Below are 21,227 nucleotides of genomic sequence, written 5' to 3' on the forward strand. Positions count from 1 at the left end.
GCCAGTTGTTTTGCCTTTATGGTAGTCAGTTGTTTTGCTATTGTGTTAGTCAGTTGTTTTGCCTTTATGGTAGTCAGTTGTTTTGCTATTGTGTTAGTCAGTTGTTTTGCCTTTATGGTAGTCAGTTGTTTTGCTATTGTGTTAGCCAGTTGTTTTGCCTTTATGGTAGTCAGTTGTTTTGCTATTGTGTTAGTCAGTTGTTTTGCCTTTATGGTAGTCAGTTGTTTTGCTATTGTGTTAGTCAGTTGTTTTGCCTTTATGGTAGTCAGTTGTTTTGCTATTGTGTTAGCCAGTTGTTTTGCCTTTATGGTAGCCAGTTGTTTTGCTATTGTGTTAGTCAGTTGTTTTGCCTTTATGGTAGTCAGTTGTTTTGCTATTGTGTTAGTCAGTTGTTTTGCCTTTATGGTAGTCTGTTGTTTTGCTATTGTGTTAGTCAATTGTTTTGCTATTGTGTTAACCAGTTGTTTTGGAATTCTGTTAGTCAATTGTTTAGCTATTGTGTTAACCAGTTGTTTTGGCATTCTGTTAGTCAATTGTTTTGCTATTGTGTTAAAGTAGTACCACTGGTTGTGAACTTCTTTCATGATGCAGGCACAGCTTACAAAGATTCACTGAAACACAAGTTCAGCTTGACCAGAGACATTTCGAGAGGCACAATGACTTTAATAGGACAGAGTCTGCAGACTGAAGATACAGCTGTCTATTACTGTTCTTGAAACCACAGTGATACAAATAATCCCCAAACCTGTAGAATAAAAGCCATGAGAATGAAACAAGTTTAATCATATTGTATTTCCTTAACCAGAAATGCTGGTGTACCATTAATATATTTCTACATAATAAATCAAGTGTGAAAACACAAAAGTAATGCTCAAATCATTCCTCTGTACATTTCACATGACATGGTGTGCTGTATCTTATTTGCTCTATAAGAGGTGTCAATGATCAAGGTAATTCACAGTTCATACTAGCATACTAGCTTCACAGTTCATACTAGCTAGTTATCCTTGGAGGACACCAGTCCTTACATTCTGACACTGTTTCTGTCTATAACATGTCACAATGATACAAGTCACCTCCTCCTTTTTATAATTCTTTCACTGTATGTGAAGCAACTCCCCTCTCTTGTGTATAAAGAGGAATATCTCACTCTCTTTCACTGAGTTCAGAAGTGCAGTTACCATCAGTTCAGCATCAACACAAACCATGTTCCCTGTATCTCTGCTGTTGGTGCTGGCAGCTGTATCCTGTGAGTTTTGGGGGACTGATACATCAACCTTGGTGTAATAGGGATTAATAGAGTTTTGGAGATGTAATTAACAACATTGTTTGTTTTGTTTTATAGGTGTGTTCTGTCAGACTGAACTCACACAGTCAGGCTCTATGACCCTGCAGCCTGGACAGCCTCTGACCCTCTCCTGTCAGGTCTCTGGGTATTCAGTAACCAGCACCAGCTATTGTACAGGTTGGGTATGACAGCCTGCAGGAAAAGCATTGGAGTGGGTTGATATATATGTGGCAGTATTACCATACATCTGAAGTCGGAAGTTTACATACACTTAGGTTGGAGTCATTAAAACCTTTTTTTCAACCACTCCACGCAATTCTTGCTAACAAACTATAGTTTTGGCAAGTCGGTTAGGACATCTACTTTGTGCATGACACAAGTAATTTTCCAACAATTGTTTGCAGACCGATTATTTCACCTATAATTCTCTGTATCACAATTCCAGTGGGTCAGAAGTTTACATACACTAAGTTGACTGTGCCTTTAAACAGCTTGGAAAATTCCAGACATGGTTTTGGAAGTGTCTGATGGGCTAATTGACATCATTTGAGTCAAATGGAGGTGTACCCGTGGATGTATTTCAAGGCCTACCTTCAAGCTCAGTGCCTCTTTGCTTGACATCATGGGAAAATCAAAAGAAATCAGCCCAATAAAAACTGTAGACCCCACATGTCTGGTTCATCCTTGGGAGCAATTTCCAAAAGCCTGAAGGTACCACGTTCCATTCATCTGTACAAACAATAGTACGCAGTGTTCATACCGCTCAGGAAGTAGACTCATTCTGTGTCCTAGAGATGAACGTACATTGGTGCAAAAAGTGCATATCAATCCCAGAACAACAGCAAAGGACCATGTGAAGATGCAGGAGGAAACAGGCACAAAAGTATCTTTATCAAATCAAAGTGTATTTGTCACGTACTCCGAATACAACAGGTGTAGACCTTACAGTGAAATGCTTACTTACAGGCTCTAACCAATAGTGCGAAAAAGGTGTTAGGTAAGTAAAGAAATAAAACAACAGTAAAAAGCGAGGCTATAAAAGTAGCGAGGCGAAATACAGACACCAGGTTAGTCAGGCTGATTGAGGTAGTATGTACATGTAGATATGGTTAAAGTGACTATGCATATATGATGAACAGAGAGTAGCAGTAGCGTAAAAGAGGGATTGGCAGGTGGTGGGTGGTGGGACACAATGCAGATAGCCCGGTTAGCTAATGTGCGGGAGCACTGGTTGGTCGGCCCAATTGAGGTAGTATGTACATTAATGTATAGTTAATGTGACTATGCATATATAAAAAACAGAGAGCAGCAGTGAAAAAATTGTGTCCGGGTAGCCATTTGTTCAGGAGTCTTATGGCTTGGGGGTACAAACTGTTGAGAAGCCTTTTTGTCCTAGACTTGACACTCCAGTACCACATAGAGAGAACAGTCTATGACTGGGGTGGCTGGGGTCTTTGACAATTTTTAGGCACTGCCTGGTGCAGAGGTCCTGGCAGCTTAGCACCAGTGATGTCAAGCAATTGCCATACCTTTATTTGACTAGGCAAGTCAGTTAAGAACAAATTCTTATTTTCAATGACGGCCTAGGAACAGTGGGTTAACTTCCTGTTCAGGGGCAGAATGACAGATTTGTACCTTGTCAGCTCAGGGGTTTGAACTTGCATCCTTCCGGTTACTAGTCCAACGCTCTAACCACTAGGCTACCCTGCCGCCCCATCGAGGATGCTCTCGATTTTGCAGCTGTAGAGCCTTTTGAGGAACTCAGGACACATGCCAAATCTTTTTAGTTTCCTGAGGGGGAATAGGCTTTGTCGTGCCCTCTTCTCGACTGTCTTGGTGTGTTTGGACCATTCTAGTTTGTTGTTAATGTGGACACCGAGGAACTTGAAGCTGTCAACCTGGTCCACTACAGCCCCGTCGATGAGAATGGGGGCGTGCTCGGTCCTCCTTTTCCTGTAGTCCACAATCATCTCCTTTGTCTTGGCTATGTTGAGGGATATGTTGTTATTCTGGCACCACAAGGCCAGGTCTCTGACCTCCTCCCTATAGGCTGTCTCGTCGTTGTCTGTGATCAGGCCTACCACTGTTGGAGTCGTGCCTGGCCATGCAGTCATGGGTGAACAGGGAGTACAGGAGGAGACTGAGCACGCACCCCTGTGGAGCTCCAGTGTTGAGGATCAGCGTGGCAGATGTGTTGCTACCTACTCTCAACACCTGGGGGCGGCCCGTCAGGATCCAGTTGCAGAGGGAGGTGTTTTGTCCCAGGATCCTTAGCTTAGTGATGAGCTTTGAGGGTACTATGGTGCTGAACGCTGAGCTGTAGTCAATTAATACAATTCTCACATTAGTGTTCCATTTGTCCAGGTGGGAAAGGGCAGTATGGAGTGCAATACAGATTGCATCATCTGTGGATCTGTTTGGGCGGTATGCAATTGGAGTGGGTACAGGGTTTCTGGGATAATGTTATCGATGTGAGCCACTACCAACCTTTCAAAGCACTTCATGGCTATGGACTTGAGTGCCACAGGTCCGTAGTCATTTAGGCAGGTTGCCTTTGTGTTCTTGGGGACAGGGACTATGGTGGTCTGCTTGAAACATGTTGGTATTACAGACTTAATCAGGGACATGTTGAAAATGTCAGTGAAGACACCTGCCAGTTGGTCAGCACATGCCCGGAGCACACGTCCTGGTAATCTGTCTGGCCCCGCAGCCTTGTGTATGTTGACCTGTTTAACTTCTTGGATATAGGGGGCGCTCTTTTAATTTATGGATAAAAAAACGTTCCCGTTTTAAACAAGATATTTTGTCACAAAACGATGCTTGACTATGCATATAATTGACAGCTTTGGAAAGAAAACACTCTGACGATTTCCAAAACTGCAAAGATATTGTCTGTGAGTGCCACAGAACTAATGCTACAGGCGAAACCAAGATGAAATTTCATACAGGAAGTGCCCCAGATTTTGAATGCGCTGTGTTCCAATGTCTCCTTATATGGCTGTGTATGGGTCACGAATGAGCTTAGACGTTCTGTCGTTTCCCCAAGGTGTTGATAGCATTGTCACGTATTTGTAGGCAAATCATTGGAAGATTGACCTTAAGAGACTACATCTACCAGGTGGCCGCATGGTGTCCTCCGTTGCAATTATTGCGTAATCTCCAGCTGCGTGTATTTTTAGTTTGCTTCGAGGAGAAACACAGCTGCCACGAATGATTTATCATCGAATAGATATCCGAAGTTCTTCAAAGGTAAATTATTTTATTTGAATGCTTTTCTTGTTTTTGTGAAAATGTTGCCTGCTGAATGCTAGACTTAATGCTATGCTAGCTATCAATACTCTTACACAAATACTTGTGTAGCTATGGTTGAAAAGCATATTTTGAAAATCTGAGATGACAGTGTTGTTAACAAAAGGCTAAGCTTGTGAGTGAATATATTTATTTGATTTCATTTGCGATTTTCATGAATAGTTAACATGGCGTTATGGTAATGAGCTTGAGGCTATAATTACGCTCCCGGATACGGGATTGCTCGACGCAAGAGGTTAAAGGTCTTACTCACGTCGGATACGGAGAGCGTGATCACACAGTTGTCCGGAACAGCTGATGCTCTCATGCATGCCTCAGTGTTGCTTGCCTCGAAGCAAGCATAAAAGTGATTTAGCTCATCTGGAAGGCTCGTGTCACTGGGCAGCTCGCAGCTGTGCTTCCCTTTGTAGTCTGTAATAGTTTGCAAGCCCCACAGTAAAACGAGTCCCATATCGACATAACCTGAAAGGCTGCTCAGCAAGGAAGAAGCCACTGCTCCAAAAACTCCATAAAAAAGCCAGACTACGGCTTGCAACTGCACATGGGGACAAAGATCGTACTTTTGGAGAAATGTCCTCTGGGCTAGTTAAACAAAAATAGAACTGTTTGGCCAAAGTGACCATCGTTATGTTTGGAGGAAATCGGGGGAGGCTTGCAAGACGAAGAACACCATCCCAACCGTGAACCACGGGGGTGGCAGTATCATGTTGTGGGGGTGCTTTGCTGCAGGAGGGACTGGTGCACTTCACAAAATAGATGGTATCATGAGGTGGGAAAATTATGTGAATGTATTGAAGCAACATCTCAAGACATCAGTCAGGAAGTTAAAGCTTGGTCGCAAATGGGTCTTCCAAATGGACAATGACCACAAGCAAACTTCCAAAGTTGTGGCAAAATGGCTTAAGGACAACAAAGTCAAGGTATTGGAGTGGCCATCACGAAGCCCATCACTTCAATCCCATAGAAAATGTGTGGGCAGAACTGAAAAAGCGTGTGCGAGCAAGGAGGCCTACAAACCTGTTTCAGTTACACCAGCTCTGTCAGGAGGAATGGGCCAAAATTCACCCAACTTATTGTGGGAAGCTTGTGGAAGGCTACCCGAAACATTTGACTCAAGTAAAACAATTTAAAGGCAATGCTACCAAATACTATTTGAGTGTACTTAAACTTCTGATGAATGTGATGAAAGAAATAAGAGCTGAAAGAAATAATTTTCTCTACTACTATTATGATTTTTCACATTCTTAAAATAAAGTGGTGATCTTAACTGACCTAAAACAGGGAATTTTTACTAGGATTAAATGTCAGGATTTGTGAAATTGTTAGTTTAAATGTATCTGGCTAAGGTGTATGTAACTTCCATCTTCAACTGTATTTTATAGTGATAAGCTGAAAAACAAGTTCAGTAATCCCCAGACACTTCCAGCAGCAAAGTTACTTTAACAGGACAGAGTCTGCAGACTGAAGACACAGCTGTGTGTTATTGTGCTCGCTACCCACAGTGATACAAACAGACACAGAACCTGAAGAAATAATCCATGACATTCAAATGAGTATAAACACTACAATACAAAGTTGTATATCAATTAAAACACATATACTTTCATCACAATTACTGTATTACTACAGTTCCTTAGCAGTGACATTCCATCCATCAAATCTGCTCAAAGTATTAGTATCACGCTCCCCTCTTCGTTTTTATGTTTCCGAGCTAGGTTAGGTGAACTAAATGCTTTTTATAGTAAGGTATCATTTTACTGTAATCCATTCCCCTTTGTTAAAATGTAAATTAACTCACTGTCTCTATAAGTTAAGTTTTCAGGTCAAATGTACCTGTTCCCCATCTCTGAATCTCCATATGATCTCTGTGTGATCTTCCCACCCGGGGAGGAGTCATTGCAAAATTCTGACCTCATCCATTACTACTTATCTCACTGCAGAGCGAAGGAGAGGAACTGAAACGGACTAGTCTGAAGAACAGGGACAAACCATAACTTCTGACAATTCATGATGAAATATTCTATTGATTTACTACTGATGATTGTAGGGTTGACAGGTGAACACTTTAAGACTAGTTTTATGTAAACATATTGTTATGTGAGGTTTTTAGTCCAGGTATTATCTCTATGTTGCTTTATCTCCACAGGTGTTCATGGTGAGACACTGACTCAGTCTGAATCTGTAGTTATAAAACCTGGAGAATCACACCAACTGACCTGCACGTATACTGAATTATGTGGCCACATTTGGAATTGTTGGATCAGAAAGGCTCCTGGGAAAGAACTAGAATGAGTTGCAGCTTTTACCAGCAGTGATGGTGGCAGTCAGTTCAGGGTCGGTTCACCATCTCCAGAGACAATAGCAAGCAGCAGGTGTATCTCCAGATGAACAGTCTGAAGACTGAAGACTCTGCTGTTTATTATTGTGACAGAGACTCAGTGACACAGGAGTCTGCTGCACTGTATAAACACTGGTTGACACTTGCTAGAACTTGCAACATTCTCACCGGATTATGTAATGAACCAAAGCGTCCGTTGCTATGCTGGGTGCTTGGCTCTATTTTACCTCGTAGCGGCCGTGAAGGAGGGAGGATACCGGGCAGTTCTAGTTCTCTTTCACCGTATAAACGCTTGCTCAGTCTGCACAAAATTATTACCTCAGAATTGCTCTCCAAGGACAGTGTTTTTGACAGTGACAACCTGCTGACCACCCGCTGCTTCAGAGGACCGAAAAGACTGGAAAGAGAATACTTTCTTTACCATATACTTGTCTTTACTTGTCTTTACTTGTCCCTGGGGCGGCAGGGTAGCCTAGTGGTTAGAGTGTTGGATTAGTAACCGACAAGGTACAAATCTGTCGTTCTGCCCCTGAACAGGCAGTTAACCCACTGTTCCTAGGCCGTCATTGAAAATAAGAATTTGTTCTTAACTGACTTGCCTGGTTAAATAAAGGTAAAATAAATAACCTGGGTGGTTTGAGCCCTGAATGCTGACACGTACACCATGTATGACTATACATTTATTTTTACTGCTCTAATTACAGTATGAAAAACAGAGAGCCGAATGAAGGACAGGGAGGAAGGGAATCAGGGTAAAGAGCAGATTTCTCCCCTTTCAGTTCCTATTTAAGCCTCTAGATGGCTGTCTATGCAAAGCCTCCTTCCCCTTCATCCCTTAATAATCAGACACTTAGACCTGGTCATTAACAATGTGGACTGTCTGGAGTTTAGTTCTCATGGTGATGTCTGTAATAAGTAAGTGACGATATTCCGTCAACTAAAATGAATGTCTCATCATTTTCATGAATTCTTTCAAAATCATCTGCTACAACGGTGTCTATCAACTTGTTTAAAGATGTCACTGTTCATGTGTATGAATGTTTCCACTCTAAAGTTTTTGGTATTGTATTTCCACAGGGGTTCATGGTCAGACACTGACTGAGTCTGGAACAGTGGTCAAAACGCCTGGAGAAAAGCCAACTGACATGTACATATGATGGGTTTGGATGAAATATTGATGCAGCTTGGATCAGACAGGCTCCTGGAAAAGGACTGGAGTGAGTTTCTTATAATAGCAGTGGTAGTTGTTCTGCTACCCCCAGTCAGTTCAGGTTCGGTTCACCATCTCCAGAGACAACAGCAAGCAGTAGGTGTACAGTGCATTAAGAAAGTATTCCAATTTTGTTAAGATACAGCCTTATTCTAAAATTGATTAAATTCATTTTTCCCTCATCAATCTACACACAATACCCCATAGTGACAAAGCGAAAACAGGTTTATAGAAAATATTGCACATTTATTCAAAATAAAAAACACAAGTATTCAGACCCTTTGCTATGAGACTCGAAATTGAGCTCAGGTGCATCCTGTTTCCATTCATCATCCTTGAGATGTTTCTACATCTTTATTGGAGTCCACCTGTGGTAAATTGAATTGATTGGACATGATTTGGAATAGCACACACCTGTCCATATAAGATCCCACAGTTGACAGTGCATGTCAGAGCAAAAACCAAGCCATGAGGTCAAAAGAATTGTCTGTAGAGCTCCTAACAGGATTGCGTTGAGGCAGAGATCTGAGGAAAGGTACAAAAATATTTCTGCAGCATTGAAGATCTCCAAGAACACAGTGGCCTCCATCATTCTTAAATGAAAGAAGTTTGGAACCACCAAGACTCTTCGTTGAGCTGGTCACCCGGCCAAATTGAGCAATCGAGGGAGAAGGGCCTTGGTCAGGGGGGTGACCAAGAACCCGATGGTTACTCTGACAGAGCTCTAGTTCCTCTGTGGAGATGGGAGAACCTTATAGAAAGACAACCATCTATGCAGCACTCCACCTATCAGGCCTTTATGGTAAAGTGGCCAGACTTCTCAGTTAAAGTTTGCCAAAAGGCACCTAAAGACTCTCAGAACATGAGAAACAAGATTCATTGGTCTGATGAAACCAAGATTGAAATATTTGTCCTGAATGATAAGCGTGATGTCTGGAGGAAACCTGGCACTATCCCTACGGTGAAACATGGTGGTGGCAGCATCATGATGTGGGGATGTTTTTCAGCAGCAGACTAGTCAGGATGGAGGCAAAGGTGAACGGAGCAAAGTACAGAGAGATCCTTGATGAAAACCTACTCAAGAGCACTCAGGACCTCAGACTAGGGCGAAAGCTCACCTTCCAAAGGGACAACAACCCTAAGCACACAGCCTAGACAATGCAGGAGTGGCTTCGTGACAAGTCTCTGAATGTCCTTGAGTGGCCCAGCCAGATTCCGGACTTGATCCCAATCTAACGTCTCTGGAGAGACCTGGAAATAGCTGTGCAGCAATGCTCCCCATCCAACCTGACAGAGCTTGAGAAGTTCTGCAGAGAAGAATCAGAGAAACTCTCCAAATACAGGTTGTCAAGCTTGTAGTGTCATACCCAAGAAGACTGCAGGCCGTAATTGCTGCCAAAGGTGCTTCAACAAAGTACTGACTAAATGTTTTATTTTTCATAAATTAGCAAACATTTCTACAAACCTGTTTTTGCTTATTCATTATGGGGTATTGCCTGTAGATTGATGAGCAATTTTTTTTTTTTTCAATTTAAGAATAATGCTGTAACGTCTCAAAATGTGGAAAAGTCAAGGGGTCTGAATACTGTACATTAATGCAATGTCAATTTTATGCACTTCAAAGGCTATTATGTTTTGAGCATCTTTATCTAAAAAAATTATGCAAAGTCGTATGCAAATCAAATCAAATCAAATCAAATTTTATTTGTCACATACACATGGTTAGCAGATGTTAATGCGAGTGTAGCGAAATGCTTGTGCTTCTAGTTCCGACAATGCAGTAATAACGAACAAGTAATCTAACTAACAATTCCCCAAAAACTACTGTCTTATACACAGTGTAAGGGGATAAAGAATATGTACATAAGGATATATGAATGAGTGATGGTACAGAGCAGCATAGGCAAGATACAGTAGATGATATCGAGTACAGTATAACATATGAGAATGTAAACAAAGTGGCATAGTTAAAGTGGCTAGTGATACATGTATTACATAAGGATGCAGTCGATGATATAGAGTGCAGTATATACTTTAATTTTTAATTTTTACCTTTATTTACCCAGGCAAGTCAGTTAAGAACACATTCTTATTTTCAATGACGGCCTGGGAACAGTGGGTTAACTGCCTGTTCAGGGGCAGAACGACAGATTTGTACCTTGTCAGCTCGGGGGTTTGAACTCACAACCTTCCGGTTACTAGTCCAACGCTCTAACCACTAGGCTACCCTTATTGGAGTCCACCTGTGGTAAATTGAATTGATTGGACATGATTTGGAATAGCACACACCTGTCCATATAAGATCCCACAGTTGACAGTGCATGTCAGAGCAAAAACCAAGCCATGAGGTCAAAAGAATTGTCTGTAGAGCTCCTAACAGGATTGCGTTGAGGCAGAGATCTGAGGAAAGGTACAAAAATATTTCTGCAGCATTGAAGATCTCCAAGAACACAGGCTGGCTCCATCTCATGCATATGAGATGAATAATGTAGGGTAAGTAACATTATATAAGGTAGCATTGTTTAAAGTGGCTAGTGATATATTTACATCATTTCCCATCAATTCCCATTATTAAAGTGGCTGGAGTTGAGTCAGTGTCATTGACAGTGTGTTGGCAGCAGCCACTCAATGTTAGTGGTGGCTGTTTAACAGTCTGATGGCCTTGAGATAGAAGCTGTTTTTCAGTCTCTCGGTCCCAGCTTTGATGCACCTGTACTGACCTCGCCTTCTGGATGACAGCGGGGTGAACAGGCAGTGGCTCGGGTGGTTGATGTCCTTGATGATCTTTATGGCCTTCCTGTAGCATCGGGTGGTGTAGGTGTCCTGGAGGGCAGGTAGTTTGCCCCCGGTGATGCGTTGTGCAGACCTCACTACCCTCTGGAGAGCCTTATGGTTGAGGGCGGTGCAGTTGCCATACCAGGCGGTGATACAGCCCGCCAGGATGCTCTCGGTTGTGCATCTGTAGAAGTTTCTGAGTGCTTTTGGTGACAAGCCAAATTTCTTCAGCCTCCTGAGGTTGAAGAGGCGCTGCTGCGCCTTCTTCACGATGCTGTCTGTGTGAGTGGACCAATTCAGTTTGTCTGTGATGTGTATGCCAAGGAACTTAAAACTTGCTACCCTCTCCACTACTGTTCCATCGATGTGGATAGGGGGGTGTTCCCTCTGCGCACCCTTGTGGGGCCCCAGTGTTGAGGATCAGCGGGGAGGAGATGTTGTTGCCTACCCTCACCACCTGGGGGCGGCCCGTCAGGAAGTCCAGTACCCAGTTGCACAGGGCGGGGTCGAGACCCAGGGTCTCGAGCTTGATGACGAGCTTGGAGGGTACTATGGTGTTGAATGCCGAGCTGTAGTCGATGAACAGCATTCTCACATAGGTATTCCTCTTGTCCAGATGGGTTAGGGCAGTGTGCAGTGTGGTTGAGATTGCATCGTCTGTGGACCTATTTGGGCGGTAAGCAAATTGGAGTGGGTCTAGGGTGTCAGGTAGGGTGGAGGTGATATGGTCCTTGACTAGTCTCTCAAAGCACTTCATGATGACGGATGTGAGTGCTACGGGGCGGTAGTCGTTTAGCTCAGTTACCTTAGCTTTCTTGGGAACAGGAACAATGGTGGCCCTCTTGAAGCATGTGGGAACAGCAGACTGGTATAGGGATTGATTGAATATGTCCGTAAACACACCGGCCAGCTGGTCTGCGCATGCTCTGAGGGCGCGGCTGGGGATGCCGTCTGGGCCTGCAGCCTTGCGAGGGTTAACACGTTTAAATGTCTTACTCACCTCGGCTGCAGTGAAGGAGAGACCGCATGTTTTCGTTGCAGGCCGTGTCAGTGGCACAGTATTGTCCTCAAAGCAGGCAAAAAAGTTATTTAGTCTGCCTGGGAGCAAGACATCCTGGTCCGTGACTGGGCTGGATTTCTTCCTGTAGTCCGTGATTGACTGTAGACCCTGCCACATGCCTCTTGTGTCTGAGCCGTTGAATTGAGATTCTACTTTGTCTCTGTACTGGCGCTTAGCTTGTTTGATAGCCTTGCGGAGGGAATAGCTGCACTGTTTGTATTCGGTCATGTTACCAGACACCTTGCCCTGATTAAAAGCAGTGGTTGCTATTGTAATAATCACAAAGATACCACACATGTATAATAACTTGATGCCAAGTGTTCCCGTATTACCTTATGTCTCATTCCTTATGAAAATATATTTGATAGTCATCTAGAAGCTGCAAAAGTGGTCTACTCTACTGTTGAGGTGATTCCATGTCCCTCACAGGTGCGTCAATCTAAGTAACATAATAAAAAAATCCCCATTGAAATCCGTCAGTTTAAGCTAGACCTGTCTTTTTGCATGGGCTGCGTCTCAATCCACCACACCCGCCTATGGCGGCCTTCTGCATCTGCGGTAGAAGGTGGCCGAGCCAAATGGATGTTGTCAGAACATGAGACATCCCTAGGATCGTTATTTTCGTGAAAATGTCTGTAGCGTCCAAACGGTTTGGCTAACTAATATGATCAATTTGACCAAAATATGTGTCCAAAATATATATATATATTTCCTGAGGTTTATTATATCTCCCAGATAAAGGACAGACACTTCAAAACCTTATTCCTTATGATTTATTTTTTACTGTCTTTTTTGCCATTAATGGATGTGTTATTCAATGCATTTCTATGGGCTACAGTAGATACCCAAAGGAGTCCTAAAATTCTAAAACACAGAGCTAAATGTTCCATGGTACAACCATCTTAAAACAATTCCATATGTCATCTTAGAACCCTTAGAAAATAGTTGCCTTTCGTTGAAACATCCGAAATATAATTCTATACAAACTATATTTGACTTTCTTGAGTATTTTAAATGTTGGTATTATCAAATAAACTACAACATACAACTATTGTCTGCACAGGTCTGAACTATTGTCTGCACAGGTCTGTTGCGAAGGCAACAGCTACTCTTCCTTGAGTCCACACAAAACATGAAACATGACATAATACAGAACATTAATAGACAAGAACAGCTCAAGGACAGAACTACACACATTTAAAAAGGCACATAAAGGCACATATAGCCAACATATCAGTACATACACACAAAATATCTAGGTCAAATAGGGGAGAGGCGTTGTGCCGGCAGGTGTTGCTTTTTTCAAACCAGGTTTGCTTTTCATTTGAGCAATATAAGATGGAAGGGAGTTCCATGCAATAATGGAGATAAATCCAATTCAATACTAATGGTATTGTCCCACATAAGGAAATATTCTTGTTTTTGTGCTGTTCAGCATTGCATAAAATACAAAACATATCTAGTGTGAACATCCCATATGGAAATATGAACTACAGAGAGCAGAATAAAGGACAGGGAGGAGAGAGAATCAAGGAATAGAGCAGAAGATCTCTCTCTCTCAGTCTCTATTTAAGCCTCTAGAGGGCGGTCTATGCAAAGTATCCCTACCATTCATCCCTTTATAATCAGAGACTCAACTCTGGTCTTCTCATTATAGGCAGCTTGGACTGACATTATAACATTACAAGTCCTGAACTAACTAATACTGAACAATGAGGACTGCCTGGACTTTAGTACTCCTGGTGGTGTCTGTAAAAAGTAAGTGACAATATTATGTGTCAACTAAAATGAATGTACCATCATTTTCATGTGTGTTTTTATTTTTATGAACTGCTAGAAAAATGGATGGATTATTTGTAATTTAATTTCCAAAGGTGTTCAGGGTCAGATACTGACGGAGTCTGAATCAGTGGTTAAAGAGCCTGGAGAATCCCACAAACTGACCTGTACATATTCTGGGTTTGGTGGCAACAATTGGAATGCTTGGATCAGACAGGCTCCTGGGAAAGGACTGGAGTGGGTTGCAACTATCAGTGATGGTGGCAGCATTTACTACTCCCAGTCTGTTCAGGGTCGGTTCACCATCTCCAGAGACAACAGCAAGCAGCAGGTGTATCTCCAGATTAACCGTTTGAAGACTGAAGACTCTGCTGTTTATTATTGTGCCAGATAGACACAGTGACACAGGAGGCTGCTGCGCTGTACAAAAACTGATTAAGCAAGCACTTCTCTTACTGTGAGATTCTGTGAAATATTTCTGAGCTCCAGACTCTGTCAACATAAATCCCATGGCCCGACCAACACTAGGAGAGAGTAGACACATACTACTCTAAATTATAACCATTATTATTTGAAAAGCATAAAACATACCTGTCATTTTTGTAAGATAAAAACATAAATATCTTTACAGCCATTCAATTATAATCTCTAGCAGCTAAAACCATTTACCTCGTAATGTATATTTGAATGAAACCAAATGTCAAATTTCAGCAAACAGGATTAGTACAATATGTATACAGAACCATGAAGGTCAATAACGTTAAAGTATAGATGAAACAAGTTTAGATGGAACAAGTTTAGATGAAACAAGTATAGATGGAACAAGTTTAGATGAAACAAGTATAGATGGAACAAGTTCAACTTTTTATGGCTGCAGGGGCAGTATTGAGTAGCTTGGATGAAAGGTGCCCATATCAAACGGCCTGCTCCTCAGTCATTGTTGCTAATATTTGCATATTATTATTAGTATTAGATAGAAAACACTCTGACATTTATAAAACTGTTTGAATGATGTCTGTGAGTATAACAGTACTCATATTGGCTGGCAAAATCCTGAGTTGAAATCAAATTAGGAAGTCAGAAATCTGTCCCCAATGAAATCCCCTTAAGGTATGAATGATGTTGCACTGCCTAGGGGTTCCACTAGATGTCAAACATCAATAGAAATTATAATGAGGCTTCTATGTTGTTGTGGGAGTGAATGAGAGCAGAATATATCAGATGTCCATCAAGCAGCCATTTTGTGATCACGCTTTTTCCTCATGGTAGTTACTTGAGTTTCATTGCTCACGAAGACAAGAAGGAATACTCCGTTTGGAAATTTATTGAAGCTATATGTTAAAAACATCCTAATGATTGATTCTGTACTTAATTTGAAATGTTTCTTCAACCGGAAATATCACTTTTTAAAGTTTGTCCGATATAACGCTGACCAGAATTAGCGTTTGGATATGTATACCAAACGCGCTAACAAAAGAAGGTATTTGGACATAATTAATGGACATTTTCGAACAAAACAAACATTTATTGTGGACCTGGGATTCCTGGAGTGCTTTCTGATGTAGATCATCAAAGGTAAGGGAATATTTATCATGTAATTTCTTGTTTATGTTGACGCCATCTTTGCGGCTGTGGTGTTTTTACTTTTGAGCGCAGTCTCAGATTATTGCATGCGTTTCTTTTTCTGTAAACTTTGTTTGAAATCTGACACAGCGGCTGCATTAAGGAGAGGTATATCTATAATTCCATGTGTATAACTTGTATTATCATCTACATTTGTGATGAGTATTTCTGTTGAATGATGTGGCTATGCAAAATCACTTGATGTTTTTGGAACTAGTGAATCTAACGCGCCAATGTAAACTCAGATTTTTTTATATAAATATGAACTTTATCAAACAAAACATGCATGTATTGTGTAACATGAAGTCCTATGAGTGTCATCTGATGAAGACAATTCAAGGTCAGTGATTTATTTAATCTTTATTTCAGTTTTTTTGTGAATGCTATATTTTGCTGGAAAATGGCTGTGCTTATTGTGGTTTGGTGGAGACCTAACATAATCGTTTGTAGTGCTTTTGCTAAAAAGCCTTTTGGTGGGATTAGCAACGAGAATAGCTTTAAAATTATATAAGACACATGTTTGTTTTAGGAATTGTAATTATGAGATTTCTGTGGTTTGAATTTGGCGCCCTCTATTTTCACTGGTAGTTGTCATATCGATCCCGGTATCGGGATTGCAGCCATAACAGGCTAACCCCATGGAGATGCAAATATATTCTGTGTACCAAGAGCCAATGTCTCCTCCCATTACAATAGTCTGCTATAATAACTGAACCCCAGAGACCATCTCCCTAATTCACAACTGTCATTTTCAGTCTACACCTTTGTTTCAAAAATCTTAGAAATTCTCGTGACAGGGGAGGTTCTATCTCAATGTTCTAACTGAACTATTTTATAACTCCATCTGTATCCTAGAGGTTGTAAGACTCTAAGTTTAAATAAACAGACAGTCCCAGCATACAAATAATCAGTTCTTTATTCAGAGAGCTCTGCCCTTCTAGTGCAGAGCTAGTCTTTTTATACACACACACACACACAAGTTCTTATCATGGGCTACTCCCTAGTCGGACAGGCTGAACTTTTCCACTACCCTGGGTGAGGACAGAATCTTCTCTTATTGGTTGCACAAGTTGTCTGTCGATAGCTCATCTTATCCTTTGTTGTCACAACTACACCCTGCTTACATAGCTAAAAAGAAACACAATGTCCTAATTCTATCCTGCCTAAGCCGCACACATGATCAACTTATAGTCTTATGTGTCTAATGGATTTCACACAAAGTGATACAGTTTCAGGGGGAAATATCTTAGTCATTACTTTAAATACAAATTCTTCTATCAATCTATCATTGACTAAATATTACACACACAAGATACAAGTATTTACAACACTAATTCCTCAACTTAAAGGGTTAGTTCTATCCCTACTTCCAGTTATAGCTCTTCAGTTTTTATGATTTTCACTACAACCACACTTCAGAACTAAGAAAAGTTTTATCTAATTGTAGGTCATCAGGATCGAATGAATCAGCATCGCCCACAAGGCTCAGAGGCATGTAGCATTCATCCCATTGGTCGGAATCTGGAATTGGTCCAAACCTCACCATCTGCTGAGTTACCGCATTCTCCAGCGCCTTATTCACCAACTCTCGAACAAAAAAACCATTTAATGGTATTTGGCCTAACAACATGAAATTAGGTTTCTATTTTTGGTTGCATAATCTTAATTTACCACTCCATGTCTAAAATGGGAAAGTGTTTGTGTTGTTTCCAGGTGAACCATCCTTGGAGCTCCTTCTAGTCCCCAGTGAGGAGCCGTCAGGCTCAGGGACCCAGAAACTCATGTGTTCTGGGTGGGGCTTCAACCCTCAGATCAAGTGGCTCTCTGGGTGTGAACAGAGGTCTGCAGCAGCCTATAAGAGAAGGATGGGGGAAGACGGACATGTGGCAGTACCCAGTCATATCACAGTAACACAGCAGGAGTGGAACCAGGGTATGGTCTTCACCTGTGAGGTCATTGACGAGTATCTTCAGAAAGTCAGGAAGACCATCAATATATGTGCAGGTAGTTTTTGCTATTATGACATATATTATCCAGGAGCAGCGATATAGGCCTAACCATCCTTTAGTAATGTAGGAATTCTTTATCTGAACATGGCTTAAGACACTCAATTCCCCTTCCTCTCAGTGACTCCAATATCATCTCAGAAAGTGGGGGTTTACCTACAGGGACCCACTCTTCAAGAGCTGAGGACAGATGGAACGGTGCCTGTCACCTGTCTGCTGGTGGGTCTCAGCCTTGGGGACTTTTCTGTCAGCTGGAAGGTGGATGGGGTTGTGGCTTCTCAAGGTGGGGTCACACCGACCTCCAAGGATCATTCAAATGGGACACAGACTGAGCAGATCATGTTTAACGTGTCTGTGAGGGACTGGCATGCACACAAACGTGTGTCTTGTGAGGTGAAGCACCACCGCTCCAGCCAAGCCCAGGAGGAGCATATCACCAAATGCAGAGGTGGGCAAATTCAACACTCATGTGGTACACATAACCCAGAATGTTGATTACATACATACATACATCTTTGTGCATGCTATTATGTCAGTGCCAATCTGAGATATTAATAAACAATATGTTAATGTTACATTTGACTGAATAGGCCCAAAATCCAATAACTAATCCGTTTCCTGTTCATTTGCTTTGTCCCTCCAGATCCCAAGCCACCCTCTATAAAGATTGTGAGACCACCAGATTCTGATCTATGGGGGTCAAATGATGCCACACTGCTTTGCTTAGTGTCTGGGTTCTTCCCCTCTGATGTAATAGTGAATTGGGAGAAGGTTGGCAGTCGCCTACCTTTATCTCGCTACTCCAGTAGCCCTTCAGTTCTTTATGCAGGGAGCAGCACCTACTCCATGAACAGTAGACTCATCGTGCCCAGGTCCGAGTGGAATCAGAACTCCAATTACTCCTATGCTGTCAGACATGAGTCGTCCCAAGAGACCGATCACCAGCACATTAGAGAATGTATTTGGTGAGTGGACTGTTGATTTGAACAGTAACATGAATTAGATTGTAATAACATGTACTGATGAATAGTAAAACTGTTGGTTGATAATGTTGTCTAATGACTTGAAGAGTTTAGATGAGAACAATACCAGAGATATGTGGTTAGTGTGTCTTCCAATAAAAATGATTTGTAGTGCACAATGCCCATTTTGTGCATCCCAACTCTGTCTTTCATGCCCTATAGTAGGTCTACGAATAGGCTATTCAATCCTCCAAACCCCTCATTGTGTAAAAGAAATGTCATCATGACAGAAATGTAGGCTAGGTCAGCAGACCACTCTTTGAGTTGAATTTAGAATTGACCTCAGACCATTTTCATTGGTACAATTTTTATAAACACCTCAGAATAACATTTACTCAATATATTGGTAAATTAGTCAAATTATCAGTTCTGTTGGATTTGCTAACTAAAATTGAATTGGCTCGCTGGTTATGTTTATCTAGCTGGCTAACTCAGCTAACTAAGCTATATTGTTATGCTATCTAGTGCATTCATTTGCACATTTTTCTAAGAAGCAAAACAATACAAGTAGATATTTCCACATTTAGCCAATTCATTATAACTCATAAGTGAAAACATGTAAAAATGTAGCTATTTGATTTGAGTAGTTAAAAGGACGTACTGATTATATCCTTTCTTCTTAGTAAGTTCTCAACTCCAAGGTTCTGAAGTTTTGGTGCCAAAGTCACTTGCGGTCAAGTGCCGCGTGAGTCAGAACGTACCCTAGTGTCAATGATACAACAACACCACCACCAATAATAATCTGTGTTGCTAGCTGTCAAGGAGCGGATTCTGGATTTGCAGTCGACAAGGGTTTTGAAAAAGTAGATATACTGTAGCTACAACATCATAGTTTATGGCTGCAGACTGCAGCGAGACTCTATGAATTATACAATTCAGTAAGATGCAAACAATGCCCCAAGAATATATAGCATTTTAGGGTACTTGGAGTTTCAGCACCAGGCCTCAAAGTATGTACATCCTTTATTCAGTCATCATCACTCATACCTATAGAAACAAATAAAAGTTTATTGTTCACGTACACAGTTTTGTTGATGTTATCGCACGTGATTACCCCCTTTCCATCCACCCATTTTCTCTCCCAGACTGTCATGCAGCCCCCTCTCTGCCCAGTCTCATCCACTCCAGTCTATCTTCCCTGACTCTCACTTTCTCTCTCTCTCCAGGCTCAGTGACCCCCTCCGCACCAACAGCCACCCTGTTCCAGGGTCCCAGTGAGCTCGTCTGCCTGGTGCTTGGCTTCAGCCCTTCAGACATCAACAACACCTGGCTGCTGGACAACATCACAGAGCTGTGGAACAACACTAGCACCCCCTACAGGGCACCAGGAGGAAAGTTCGGCATCAGGAGTCACCTGAGTCTGGCACACCAGGATTGGACACCAGTGGCTGTTTACACCTGCAGGGTGACCCACTCCACCCAGACTCTGGCCCTGAACATATCCAAACCAGGTGTCTCTCTGTTCACTCAATTCTGATACAATAACATTTTCCTGGTGCTAGCCTGTTTCTAGCCTCATATGCTCTGTTTCAGCATTGTAACAGAGCATTTCAGTATGGATTCCAGACTAGCCTGTTTCCGCAACTTTTTCTCACTGAAAATCTCCTCTTTCATTTTGAGTAGAGCTCCTTGAGGTGGAGGGTGTCTTCTTTGACGAGAACAGGTCTGATCCCATTCTGGCAGACACTGCAGAGGAGAACTGGAACATGGCCTGCATCTTCCTGGTCCTCTTCCTCATCTCCCTCATCTACAGCTTCAAAGTCACTCTGGTCAAGGTGAGAGGGAGGATATAACCACCTCACAGGTTTTCACTGCCTGGCTTTGAAGTGCAAATATATATTTGTGTGGTTTGCCTTTTTTAAAAAGAAGAATGCATTATGTCCCAGTGTGTCTTTACTGCTTTAATTCCCTGTTGAAGCACCTGTTGAGTTTCAGACATCGAATGTCATCCCACACAGAGGGGATTCAGATTATCTTCATGTTCAATATTATTCAAATTGGTCTCCCCAAAGGCTATATGTTTGTTTCTTTGCATTATGTATCTGTCACTGCAATTTCATTTTGACACTTACTCTCATTGTATTGCTGGATAAGCCACAGCTACACTTGGTGTTCTCACATCCTGTTCAGCATTTTGAATGTAAAACAAACATTCCAAGGTTTTCACATCAACTTAAACTTACTTTTGATTTACTTTTTCAGACAAAATTATGACTTCAGGACACTTCCATATGATGGATCTCTAGGAGTTCAACTGGAAATGAGACCTTTTCTTATAAAATCACAACACGTTTCTTTAGAACATTACATAGTTTTAATTTATGGTTTCCTGTAGCTGGTTTGATGACATGGAAGTGTTCTTGTTTTTATTCCCCACAAAAACAGACAATGTGGTTGTGCGCTTACTTGCTCTCATCTCTTGTTAATGCGTTATAGAATTTGAGCAGAGATGACATTTTATTTATTTAACCACTACTAAATAAAGCATACCATAGCAGTTATTGCTGAATTATCTTCTGATAATAAAAAATAATTTAAAACTACCTACTTTGTCCTTCTCCCTGTAACGGTCTGAGTGTAGTGGGTGAGGAGTCAGGCGCAGGAAGCAGAGAGTTCAGGGGAGTGCTATTTTAATGCACTGAGAAAACGCTGAACATAAGCCAACCCTCACAAAAACACAGGGCGTACTGAACAAACAAATGCCCCAAACAGGGGGACTTAAACTGTCCAGGGAAAACCCACAAAATGGGAAAACACAAAACCCATAGACGTGCACACAAGTACACCAAACAGACGATCACAATAATTAATCCTGCA

General features: G+C 41.7%; 1 pseudogene and 1 gene segment (V, D, J or C); both read left to right on the forward strand.

Moving 5' to 3' along the window:
• Positions 1-1,176: 1,176 nt before the first annotated feature.
• Positions 1,177-6,102, forward strand: LOC109892023 (immunoglobulin heavy variable 2-70-like; annotated as a pseudogene).
• Positions 6,103-12,516: 6,414 nt separating this feature from the next.
• LOC109892024 (immunoglobulin heavy constant gamma 4-like) lies at positions 12,517-20,953 on the forward strand. The segment is given in 7 exon segments: positions 12,517-12,538; positions 17,096-17,386; positions 17,510-17,836; positions 18,032-18,353; positions 19,577-19,861; positions 20,034-20,185; positions 20,613-20,953. Coding segments are annotated over 7 exon segments (1,411 nt in total).
• Positions 20,954-21,227: the final 274 nt, after the last annotated feature.

The sequence above is a fragment of the Oncorhynchus kisutch genome, linkage group LG10, assembly GCF_002021735.2.
Source record: "Oncorhynchus kisutch isolate 150728-3 linkage group LG10, Okis_V2, whole genome shotgun sequence".
In the NCBI taxonomy this organism is placed as follows: Eukaryota; Metazoa; Chordata; class Actinopteri; order Salmoniformes; family Salmonidae; genus Oncorhynchus; species Oncorhynchus kisutch.